This window comes from Apis cerana, linkage group LG6, assembly GCF_029169275.1.
Source record: "Apis cerana isolate GH-2021 linkage group LG6, AcerK_1.0, whole genome shotgun sequence".
NCBI lineage: Eukaryota > Metazoa > Arthropoda > Insecta > Hymenoptera > Apidae > Apis > Apis cerana.
In genome coordinates, this window is record NC_083857.1 from 1637546 (window position 1) to 1651223 (window position 13678).

At 22.3% G+C, this 13678-nt stretch overlaps 1 protein-coding gene across 11 annotated transcripts in view; it reads left to right on the forward strand.

Annotated features, from left to right (window-relative positions):
* LOC107993494 (cell adhesion molecule Dscam2) overlaps positions 1-13678 on the forward strand; it is a 197604-nt gene that overhangs the window by 147315 nt on the left and 36611 nt on the right. For all 11 annotated transcript variants that reach the window (XM_062075910.1, XM_062075902.1, XM_062075911.1 and 8 more), the window contains exons 4-5: positions 6328-6474; positions 6576-6693. In XM_062075910.1, coding sequence (XP_061931894.1) covers positions 6328-6474; positions 6576-6693 — 265 coding nt within the window. The remainder of the gene's footprint in view (positions 1-6327; positions 6475-6575; positions 6694-13678) is intronic.

A 13678-nucleotide genomic window follows, 5' to 3' on the forward strand; every position in this document is an offset into this window, starting at 1 on the left:
ACTTATTAAGTTAGTTTTCATTCATCTTTCCAATATAATTGTAAAAATTATTTATCTTTCTTTTACTATTTAATCATCAATACTTTTATCATGCAAATAATTTCAAACATTTCTTATCATTATAATTCTAAAAATTATTTAATCATCTTCTTTTTTCTAACAATTTTCTAACAAAAAAAGAAATTATTTATACAAATATTTATAACTTTGTATTCTTCAAAACAAGTAATTTATGTCAAACTCATTCAAAAGTATCATTTTTCTCATTTATTAAATATATGTTTTTTTTAAAACAGGTAACATTTAAAATATTGTTTTTCCAGTATCATTAACAAGTTCAAAAATATTCGAATAATTAAATAGACTAATTATAATTATATACATACATTTCAAATATAAATATAAATATAAATATATATATATACTCTATATACATTATTTATAAATATGATTTATCTCGATCACTATTCTAGAAAAATTAAAGAAGAATAATAAAAAAAAAGGAAAATAACAATCTAATTTAGAACAATCTAACACAAACAATTGAATACAAAAACTCATATTCTTTCCTTTCTTTTCGTTATTTAATGAAAAACGCATATACAAATATATTTACAAATTTTACTCACGTAATCAACCTTGAACCGACGTATTCGTACATGATATAAATTTCACAGGCGCGTCTCATATTTCTTGCGGCCTAAATAATATTACAACGCCTTTGTTCCCCTTCGGTGAGCACTATATTTCCGTAAGCGTAACATATCCATCTTACTAATAGCGCTATGGTCAGACTGCACGTAATTCGAGGTAGTCACCAACGGTTCCCCCTGTGGTATATATCTCCTGTATGTACATCGGTCGTATATAGCTCCGTATACATATGCGGTATATCCATGTTGAATAGATCCGAACAGGCAGGGCATAGGTAGCAGCATCGAGTGTGATACCGAAACTACATAACCTATCCAAGCCGGCTGACTTGGCCGACAATCGCTATTTAGGAGGCCGCTTATCTCAGCCAGTCTTAGCTGATCTAATGTCTCCTGGCGAATTTGGTTTAGCACGTAGACGCAATAACGTATACGGAGTCTTAGATAGAAATGTTGGATAGATTTAGAACGAAGCAAGAGAAAGGAAAACCAAAAGCGAGAAGGGAAAAGGGAAAAAAAATTGAAGGTATAAGGAGGTAAGAGGAAAATGGCAAGCGTGGAGAGAAAGTAGTGAGGGGAATGGAGGTGAGAGTGGTCGTGAAAATGGAAGAAATTTGGGGCAAGGATGATAATACGAAAAGAGAAAAGTGAAAAATAGGACGGAGAGGAGAAGTGAGTAATAGCAGAAAGAATGAAGAATCAAGGAAAGGATTAAAAAGTATTAAAAATTTATTGGCGAAAAAAATATGAAAGGATTATTGCTAAAATATGTTTAGTTTTATGTCAATTTTATTGGAAAATTTTTAATATTAAAAATCTTTTTATTTATTGAAATCTGAAAAAAATATTTTGCCTGGATATTCAAAAATAAAACATTATAAATATATTAAAATAAAATTAAGAAAATATTGTCATAATGAAAAATATGTAATAAATAATATGTATAAATATAAATAAATAAATGAAAAAATAAAAAATGAAAGAGAAACAACAAGAGAAATGAAAAAGTTTTTTGTTAGGAAATGAAAACAAAGAATAAGAATACTTCAAAAGATAAAAAAATAAAAAAATAGTAAAAAAATAAAGCTCGTAAGATTGAAAATAATGAAAAAAATGACATAAAAATTTTATTAATTTCTAATATTATTTTAAAAATGAGATGAAAAATAAACAATTTAAAAAGGAGAGATTATACAAACAAAAAAATTAATAAAAAAAAATAGAAATATATTTAATAGTGAAATGTTAGAAAATATAAATATTATCAATAATTAAAAGTAAAATGTAAATATTATCAATAATAAAAATAATTAAATAATAGAAATTATAAAGATATATTTAATAATAGAATTACATAAATATAATAGATATAAAAAGAAATGATATTAAATAAAAAAAATAATCAAAAAAAAATATTAAATAAAAAAAATAATAGAATGAAGAAAAATACAATGTACCAAAACGATAATTAAAGATAAATAACAAAAAAATATTATAAGAATCAAGTTGTAGAAAACTTCATTCAGATTCATTTTTTGAAAAAAAATGATATAAAATAATTAAATAAATTTATCTAAAATCTTAAAATTTTATAAATTATTATAACGATCTTTTTCCAAAAAATGATTTCACAAAACAATGCAATTTATCTATTTTCATAAAAATAAAATTATAAGAAAAGAGTTAATAAAATTAGAAACGAAAAAAAGATAATGTCAAGAACAGAGTAAAAATGAAATCAACAATTATTCTGATAAAAAATACCAGTAAATGAAGAAGAAAGTTAAAAAATATTGTATAATTTAAAAATCAGAAAGTACTGAAACAATAAGAGAAATATAGAAAAGAAAACACAAAAAAAGACAATAAGCAATAAAGAAACAGAAATGAAACTAGTATGAAACTAGAAAACGATCTCTTCGTTGTAAGATAATCATGCATTCGTGAACTATGTTAAAGATTTTCAACCATGACCGCGAGTTTCGCGAAACGACTCCAAATATTTAGGATAATTACCCTCATTAACATTACTCGAGCTTATCTAAGGAACGAGCACGAGCTTTAAGCTGCATAGAACAAGAACGACAAGATCGTATCTTCGCCAGTCATTCAAAATAGGTCGCTAGAAATTCTAGAATTAGCATAATTATCATTACGATAAAACCGGTCGCTTATTTATCGACGAAAATATCACGAAATATTGGTAATAATGTGCATCCATGATATGATAGTTATTAAAAATAATTCCGAATCCATGCGAATTTTTATTAAATGTTGAAATCAATTATCACAGATATAAATAATAAAGAAATGTGCTGTACTATAACTGATCATGTTATGATAATTATTTTATTTTGTTATGAAAATATTTTATTTCAAACACTCATTTTACATATGAAAAATTTTTATATGAATGTATATTCTATTTGATGCTATTTATGAGAAATTTACGATAGAATATTTTTTAAAATAATCTCAGAACGAATCAATTTGAATAAGCAAAATTCTTGAAATAATAGATCAAAAAGAACAAAATCTACGAATACACTATAATAATTGAAAATTAATACAACTTTCAAATATGTATATAAATATAAATATAATATTATAAATATAATTAAATCATGTATATAAAAAATATATTTCTATAAGAAAAATTTAAAATTAAATTCAAATCAATTTTAAATACCATTTCAGAATATATGCTTTAAAATATCAATACCAGAACAATAAAAATGTTAGAACATTGATTAATTAAAGATTCCTGAGGTGATTTTCATTTACTTTCTTAGTGGTTTTGTTAAGTTATTAACAAAAAACATTGGCCAATTACAGAGCGCATAGTTTAAGTAGTCGAGCGACTAAAAAGTGCATTTCAACAATATATTATTTTTTTTACCGTTCTATTTAATAATATATATTTTTATAATATGAGATAAATCAATGGTAACAGATAATATTGTTAAATATCTCAAAATAATAGTATAATAATATTACAAATTTCAAATATACAATGAAAGACAAATTTAGAGAATTATTAAAAATAATTATTAAAAAAATAAAGTAAATGTCATATATCTTTTTTCAATTGTATATGTGAGAACTGTTGAATTTCCAGAAATCCATGAATCATATTAGATTTGCTGAATTTTAAAAAGCACTAAATTAGGATGCATAATTATTTTCAGAAATATTCATATACTAAATATAATTTATAATAAGCTAAAAAGCAAATTTAATTTTACAAGTGTAGTTATAAATTTATTTATATGTTAATAAATTAAAATAACTTTTTTTTAAATAAAATATTTTTTTCAAATATTAATTTTTAAAAATTTTTGTAGTTATTTCTTTATCTGATAATAAAATGAATCGTAAATTTTACGAAAAAAATAAACATTATAAAATTCGCTTAATAGAAAATTCGCTAATAGAAAAATAAAAAGGAATTGTAATCATTAAAATAAAATTTTTAACATTTTAAATTATTTAAAATATATTATTTTTTAATAAGAATATCGATTAAAGTTAAACTTTTATAAAAAATATATAAATAATTCTTTATTTTGAACTTATAGAATATATAAATAATTTTATAACATAAAAATTCATGTCTTTTTAAATTTTCTTTAAATATTTAATAGTTTATATTAATTTTGTCAAAATATTTTTTTTTATTTTCTAATATTTTTATATTTCTTTGTATTTTAATATATTTCAAAACATTTTTTTTATTTTATGTATTTCTTTTAATAATATAAAATTATCAAATCAAAATTATTCCAATGTCCAATATTAACACTTTCTGATCAAAGAAATCAATTCTAAAGGCCAAAACAAACATAATTGATATACAATATTGATTAAAACTAATCTATTAAATTATGAGCAATTGAAATTAGATGAAATGAGACGAAAATAAAGCAAGATTAGTATTATTAATAGTATTATTATTATTATTAATATTAGTATTATTTGTACATATTTGTACATAAATTTTGTGTAGCCTAGAATAAATTTGTACGAATATATTAATATCTTGTATATAAAATTCTCACATAAAATATTTCTTATTTGTCACAAAACATTCTATTTCTAACATATACTATGCAATAAATAATTATTTAATTATTTAATCTTCGAAATAAATAGTATGATTACTTTACCTTTTTTTAAATAATTCACATTCGAAATATTTTACCCGGAGGATGATATAATCGCGTTTAATACCAAGGGGCGATAATCTTCGTCGTTTTCATGATTGTAACATAGTTTGCCCTTATGTGCTATTTCTATTCCCTGGTGATGAAAGCTTCTCTGTGAATTATGTCTACGTGAATCATGAATCAAATATTATCTTTGATATCGCGATATAATTGATAAAAAAAGACTTTTTTTAATAATAACTGTTTGATTAAATACAATCATTTCATTTATTTATCATTTTATTTAACAAAAGAATAAAAATATATAAAAATATTTAATAAATATATAAAAAATATTGTTAAACATTTTTCAGAAAATGATTCAAAGATTTAATAAGATTTTAAATTATTTGTGATAGAAATTTTAAATTATTCAATCTGATGAAATCTAATGAATATGATGAATATCTAATAAATTCAAAAGTCTCAATAAAAACTTGAAGATGAAAAATAATATATTATATTAAATATTAATAATATAATATTTCGTAACAATGAAATAATGTGTTTTATTAATAATAATTAATTAATTAATAATAAAGTTTTCAAGAGTTTATGAAAATATAAAAGAAACAATAAAAAAAAGAAAGTCTTTCATTTTTTTATATGATAATGATTACAATATTATCATTCTTATTATAAATTAAGATAATTAAAAATTTTGAATTAATAAAACTTAAAAAAATTTTATAACAAAAAAATTTATAATTTTTATTATCAAAAAAAAAATATGTATTTAGTTTATAATTTTTATAAAAAAAAGTAAATATCTATGATGAAAACCTAGAAAGTCTGGATCAAAAATAATTGAATATCAATATAAATTGTGAACACGAAACATTACTTTGTGATATGTCATGATGCATTTTTGCCAATCAAAAAAAGGTCAGAGATACATAACAGATTCGATTTATCATATATCGATTTTTCGTTATCGTATCAAAGAAATGACACAATATCTAAAACTAATTTAGATAAAAAGTACTACATTGTTCTGTTGTTCATAGAAAAAATTAATATATTTCTCATATATCAATTTTTCAAATATGAAAATATATTTTTTTTATGTAATAATTTTTCCAAAAAAAAATAATAAACGTGGAAAAATTTCATTTTACAAATTATAATACAAAAGAATTTAAAAAATGAGAATAATTTAAAAACTGTCAAGTTCTCACTAATGTTCTCATTAAATTATCCTATGTAATGCTATAATGATGTATAAAATTATGAATATATATTATTGAATGATACTCATTATATAATACAAGGATATGTGATAAATATATTCATAATAATGAAATTAACATAACATAATATAATAAATAAATATGATTATTGATATCCAAATAATCATTCCTATACCGTTTTGAATGAAATTTAAATTCAGATTCAGATTTAAATTGTCCCGATAATCAATCATAAAATATTCGAAATTATAAAATTTTTTTTCATTATTTGAATTCCAGACGGCAAATTTCATCTTCTACCAACCGGTGAACTTCTGGTCCACAGTTTGGAATTCAGCGATCAAATACACGGTTACAGATGTCGAACGATGCATCGTCTCACAAGGCAGGTAGTCGTGAGTTCCGTGGCCAACGTAAGGATAGCAGGTAACAATTTTCACTTTGGTCAACGGACCAATTTTTCTTCCGGAAATTTTTCCCAATTGTCCTCCTACATTAATCGATCATCTCGAACAATTTTTTTATAGATCACAGAGGGGTGATGCCACCGGTAATACTTGAAAACTCTGGAGTTGTTCATGTCGCTCAAGATGAATCAACGTCATTAGTATGTGTGGCGCAAGCTTGCCCTACTCCCGAATATAGGTGAGTATTATTATCTAAGAAGATTTATTATTTTAGACTTTAAATTATCTTATCTTTTTTGCACAATTTTTTATTTTAAATAATTAAAACTTATTACCTATTATATATAGATAATATTTTAAATATAAATAAAAAATTTATATCAAAGGGAAGAATTTATTTTTAAATTATTATGTAAAGAAATATTCTGAATATTCTTGTTTGGTATAGATTGTAACACAAATATGTATTTATTTGATAATAGGAGACGCTATCATATCATTCAGTCTACTGTTATATACTATAGTAGGAATCATGATTGAAATTATTTTAAGAATATGTATAACTGATTATTTATTATTTAAATTAACTTACACTACGATGTAGTATAAAACATTTTATTAATATTAACTAATAATAAAATTAAATAGTAGAATAAATCTTATCTTATTATTTTTATTGTAAGATAATATATTTTCAAACTTCAAATTTCATACAGTATAATCATTTGATAATAAATGATAATTTGTTTACAATTAAAAGTAAAATAATGTTTCGAATCATAGATTGACAAAAATCCAAAAGAATTAAAAAATTCAACACTCATCAAGATCCTGTATGAACATCGAAATACATAATATTAATCAATTTCCAATCGTTATTATATAAAAAAAAAATGATTTGCTAGTTATATTTTTGGTAGTATAAATAACGCTAACGAGAATCGTGGCGTTATGAAAACGTCCAATAGTGGTGATTGGTACTACAAATCATATAGAGCCGATGGAGTAATAGAGTAATAGTTTTCATGAGATTTGATCATGATTGTGGCTATAGATAATAGAGAGTATTAATATCTGGTATCGATGAAATATGATGTCGTATTATAAATTTTATATAGATCAAATAATAAATGAGCGATTTATTATAAATTAAATATCTTTAAAATTATTTTTTTGTACAATATAAATATAGAATTATATTATTTTTTACAGTTTAAAAAATATCGATATATTTTTCCATTTTTGATTAATAAAACAACAATAAATTGTATTTTATTGTTTACATATTGATCAACATAAAATAAATATTTGATGCAAATTAGAAACAGATTTAAAGTTCAAAAGTTGGTAAGAATTTATCAATGAAATAATTTCTTATGTATGAAAATATTTTGATTAATATTTTTAAGATTAAAATTTAAAAAAAAAATTTCAATTTCTAAAGATGATAAATATGAATCTCTTTCTCTTATTAAGATAAATAAGATTTTCAAATATTTTTAATCTAATATTTTTATTTTAAATCTAATATGAATTAAATGTAATTTCTAAATGCAATATTAACTAAAAAAATTTAACCTAATAAATTTAAAAAAAAATTATTTTTTATTTATTTATTATATCGAAATATTTTCCTTTTATTACCTTATTAACTTAATGGTAATGTTATAAATCTCAAAATTAACAGAAATCTAATATATGTAACTTTTTTAAAATTTTTGAATTATATTCATTATTTCATATTGAAAAGCTTTATTATATTACAAAATCATCAACATATTAACAGTGCATAAATCTCACAATGGAATTCCAAACAAGAGATTCAATTTAATCAAAAATTAAAGTAGATGTAATGATTATAACATGGTACTTTGAAAATAGTTTTGAAAGAACACGATAAAATATGATAAAATAGAAAAATTGTGGTTCTATACACAATATTTTCATACACAATGTAATATAAATAAAATAACATAATTTAATGAACTATTCTCATATAACATGATTTATTATTTTCATCATTTGTTTTTTTTCTTTTATATTTTCGATATTTTATATTTCTCTAATTTATTCTATTTTATATTATTCTTTATTTTATATTATTATAGATTTCACTTAATTACAATTTCGAACATAAATTAATTGTATTAGAAACCTATATTTTTGTTTTATGAATGATTAACTTGCTAGCAAATATAAATTAAACTATTCAATTTACGTCTAAATAATCATGGGAATAATTATACATAATTGAAAATCAATATCTCTTTACTTGTCAGTAAATTTAATGTTATAATTACAAACAATATAAACAAATTTAATGGCATAATTATGGAACATGGATCATTATAAGTTGAAAGCGGCGGAAACGGAAAGACGAATCTCCTGTAAATTGAATATCCAGAAATATAATTTTTGCTATCGATACGATTGCCATTTCAATATAAGATATAGAAATTTATTTTTAATTTGCATATAGATGATTGAATAAATGATCGGAAAAAAATAATTTTAAAATAAATTTAAAAAAAGAATTAAAATTTTATTTAAAAAATTGATTGATATTGAATTCGTTAAAGAAATTTTCCAAATTTTATTAAAATTTAATGAAATTAGGCAATATTGATTTTTTGTCTTCTGAGATTAAATTCAAAAAATAGGAGAATTTGTTAAAAAATTATCTCTTTATTTATTATCAGTTTCAATGAATTAGAAACATTTGTTAGAAATATTGTTAAATATTTTTTTTCTAACAAATACAAGACAATCGACTTTAATTTGTGAATTGTTCACAAACTTTCAAAAACTTTCGATATTATATTATTAAATTCTGCATGATATAGTAAATTAATATGTAAAAGTACTTTGATATATTAAAAAATTAAAAAGAATTAAATTTAAAATATATTTTGAGATTTCATAAATTTACTATATACGAAATATACTAACTATATACGAAAGTAATTCTGAGTCCATTTTTGAAGCTATTTTTTTATAAAAATTAGAAAATGTGATTTTAATTTGTTTCCTGTGATTTTCAATTAAATTATACAAGATGTACCACTAATATAGTTAGAAAGGAAATTATATTATAAAAATAAAATGAAAACATAGAATAAAATAGCATATTTTAAAAGTTTGTTTTTGAATTAAACTAATTTGTTAACACAAATATATAGTAATAGAATAAAGTCAATTTAGCATAAATTAATCTTTACAAGATCGACAAATGAGATATAAATTATTAAATTTTTGAAATTACACAAAAAGAATTTATTATAATATATTGATAATTGAAGAGATTGATTAAATATAGAAGTACGTTAAGTAATCATTAATAAAATTACTGTCCTGTGCTATATCACGAAAATATATACAAAGTATCCCAAAATTGTTCATTCGGAATACTGATTTTAGAAGTTCCTAAAAGTAATATTAATAATCTCTAATTTCAAATAATATTTTCAATATGTAAAAAGATATGAATTCTAACAATTTATTTCTGATGTGATTGCATTTTTAAATAATAAAGATTTTATGTTTTATTTTTTTCGGTCTTAAAAAAAATCCTCTTATGTCAAAAGATAAAAAAAAAAGAAAGTGTATAAAAGTGACATATACTTTAATCCTTTTCTATAATCTCAAAAAAATTGTGATATGCATTTCTTAATCTCAAAAAGAAGATCGAAATAAGAACGAATGAAAAGACAATCAAAGATAGAATTGAAGAAATATTCAAAGTAGATAAGTAAAAAAATAAGAACTGAACAATAAAAGCAGAAAGAACCTCGAAGAAAATCTCGCGAACAATCGAAAACTTCATGTCTCTCATATCTTCGAGAAGTCTTCTTTCTAATATTTTTTTCTCTCAATTTTTGGATCTCGAAATTTCTGAATCTTCTTCTCGACAAGATAGAACGAACAGATAGAAGAGATAAAAAACATCTGGAAAGATATATCGATACAAGTGACCAACACAATGTGCCAAGATGTTTTTGGACATGCTTGAACGTGCTTCTACGATACTAATCCATTCAAGCGAAATAACTTGACCTAGGGATCGTAGTAGCCACGTAATTTAGACTCGACTATAAATTTATAAATGGGATCGATGGTGAGATTTGTTTTATGCAGTCGAAGTTTTACTTTTAGGGAAGTTTTACTTTTAGGGAAAAATAAGAACAGGTATCTACTATATTTCTTATGATAATGAAAGAGTATAATGAAAGAGAGGATGAAAAGATATTTGGACAGCGTTAAAAGTTTTAAATGAATCTTATACAATCGTAAAATAAAAGTTTTTCTTTAAAAAAATTAGCTGTTAAAAAAAAAAAAATTCTTCGAAAATGTTGATGGAAAATTATTTAAAAAAATAATACAATTTTTATCTTTCATACGAAAAATTAAAATTCCAAAATAAATTTTTGGAATAATTAAAAGAAAATTAGAAAATATATGTATAAATAAAAAAAGTTTGTTTATAATTTACATAAAATTTTTTTAAAAAGTGAGCAAAAAAGATATAACTCAAATGTATATTTAATAAGTATTCATTGTTTTATTAGTATATATTGTTTTACAATGCTAATTTACTAATTTAAAAATAAAATACAATGCATAATACAAATATAATCATATATAAAATATATATATGAAACAAATTGTATATTATGTTATATTATAATAGAAATACTTTCTATAAAATCAAGATAAATATCTATATTTTTGTATCATTTAAAATTTTCTTTCATTGTTTTCCTATCAAATAGAATTCTGAATTTGTATTTTTTCAAAATTTTCTCAGAATAATAAATTTAATTATAATTTTTCTTATAAATAACCAAAAATAGAATTATAATATATTAAATATAAAAATAAATCTATACAAAATGAATCATTTAATACGATCTTTTGAAATAATTCATTTGTTATATAAAAAATTATTTCAATAAAAATTATATATAGTAAGAAATATATAATATAGAAAGAAACATAATTTGAAATTATTTTTATTACAGATAGATAAAAGAAATTGAATTTTATTTCTTTAAATACAATTATATTTTTTAATAATGAATACACTATTAGTCGATTAAACTATTTATTTATTTAACAGAAAATTATTAAATTTAAGTTTAAGAGATATTTCAACTTAAATCTTTTTAAATTTATGAAAAATATTCGCACTTTGCCTTTCATATGATATTGGCCTTTTATCAAATTTAAATTAAAAATTCTTCTGAACTATATATATATAATTTTTTACTATTAATAATCATTTACATTTATTAATTAAAATTTAAAAAAATATGTATTAAAAAATACATAATTCCATTTAAAAAAACAAAGTTAATTTTCACATATCTCTAAACTAAAAATATCAAGTTAATATCTTTCTATACCATTAAACTTTTACGTAAAATAATTTGTTATATAATATGTAATTTACATAATATTTAAAAAAATCATATTATATAAATTTTCATATTCATTATATAAATTTGTAAATAAATTTCTTAAAATATTCACAATTCGTTGTAATTCATCTTACAAATTACTACAAACGTTTCTATGTTTATAATTACGAAACGTAACATAAGTAATCAATCAAAACTAGGAATGCGCAATTTCACACAACAAACAAATTCCAATTTACCAGTCTAATTTAATCAGTGTGTTGTATACAAATCGAAATTATACCATATTTACCATCAAAACTGATCATGCACAATGTAATTTACCTTCTTCGAAAAAGGAAAGTCGAGAAAGAAATTCAAGCATTCGAATAAACAAAAAAGTTTTCGATTCGACAAATGCTATCTTAACACCCGGAGAAGAAACGAAAAACTGATCTACTAGACTAGAGTTTCAACGTTAACTTTTTACCCTCTCATCGCCGATAACTTTTCCCACGACTAGAGGCTAAAATTCTCCAAGGAAACCAAGATTGTTACGTACCTTGAAATCCAAGAACGGGCAAAGATGCGAGAAACTACGTTTCAGGATAAACTGAAAGAAAAGAAGGAAGGAGAGAAATCGAAGAGAAGGCCGAGAAGGAGAAGAGGGTAAAAAAAGGAAGAGGGGGAGAAAAAAAGTTCTTGAAAACGAAAAGAGAAGGAAGAAATCTCTCAGAGTTGGTTTGAGCCAACGAACATGCCTCGATCGAAAACTGTCAAGAAGTTGGGAAAGAAAGCGAGGAATCTCTGGGATAAATGCTCGCGGTGGATACGATTCGATGTCGTTTCTAGGTCGTCGTGCCCGAAAGCCAGTGAAATTAAAGCTCATCCCTTTTCACCACCCATTCCTTTGCCTGATTCGCTTTGCCTTTCGATGAAAAATTATTCCTGGCCGTAAGGGAAAGGGGAAGTTTCAAATGGAAAATGAAGGGCATTAACTTGCAATCATGCAAACTGTGTTAACCTCGAAAAGTCCACGCGCGATATTTGAAAAATTTTTTTTCGCCACGAAGGAATACAACAGTATGGAACGGTGCCAGAATCTATTTTGCATCCCGCTAACAAAGGATTTTTGGACGAGTTTGGGAAATTTCGAACGAGGAATATTCAGGATAGAGTTTGGCCAATTATACGTTATATCGCAAAGAGATTTCAATTTCAGGTTCGGTTAATGCAATTGGATGATATATTATGCTGGCCAAGTGGGCGAAATGACGTTAAATTAATTAGGATTACGGGAGGAAATTTATCGTAGTTGAATTTTCGGGATTGTTTGTTAGTTTCGTAATTTATGGGTATTTTTAATTGATGCTTGAGAATAGTCTGAAATGGTGTGTAAATTAGAGATATATGAGTGCAGAATGTTTCAAAATTGATTGAGCGAGCAAAACGTAGGTAGAAAAAAATTAGAAGTTTTTTTCACTTTTTTCTTCTTTTTCTTTTCTTTTATGTTAAAATATAAATAATAATAAATAAATTTATTTATTATTATATACAAAACAAATCATAATTTTTTAAACTCGAAAATCTTAATTATTTTCATTATTAGTATTAAAATTTAATAATTATTAATATTAGTATTCATTTTTTTCTTAAATAAAATCCCAAATTTATGATCCTATAATTTATTGAAAGATTTCACAAGAAAAAGATAATTGAATGAATAATAAATGTTTTAGAAACTTACTTTACTACAATATTTCACAATATTTAACAAGGAAAATCGATTAACGAAAATATAATTTAAATGTTCAGAACAAATTTGGC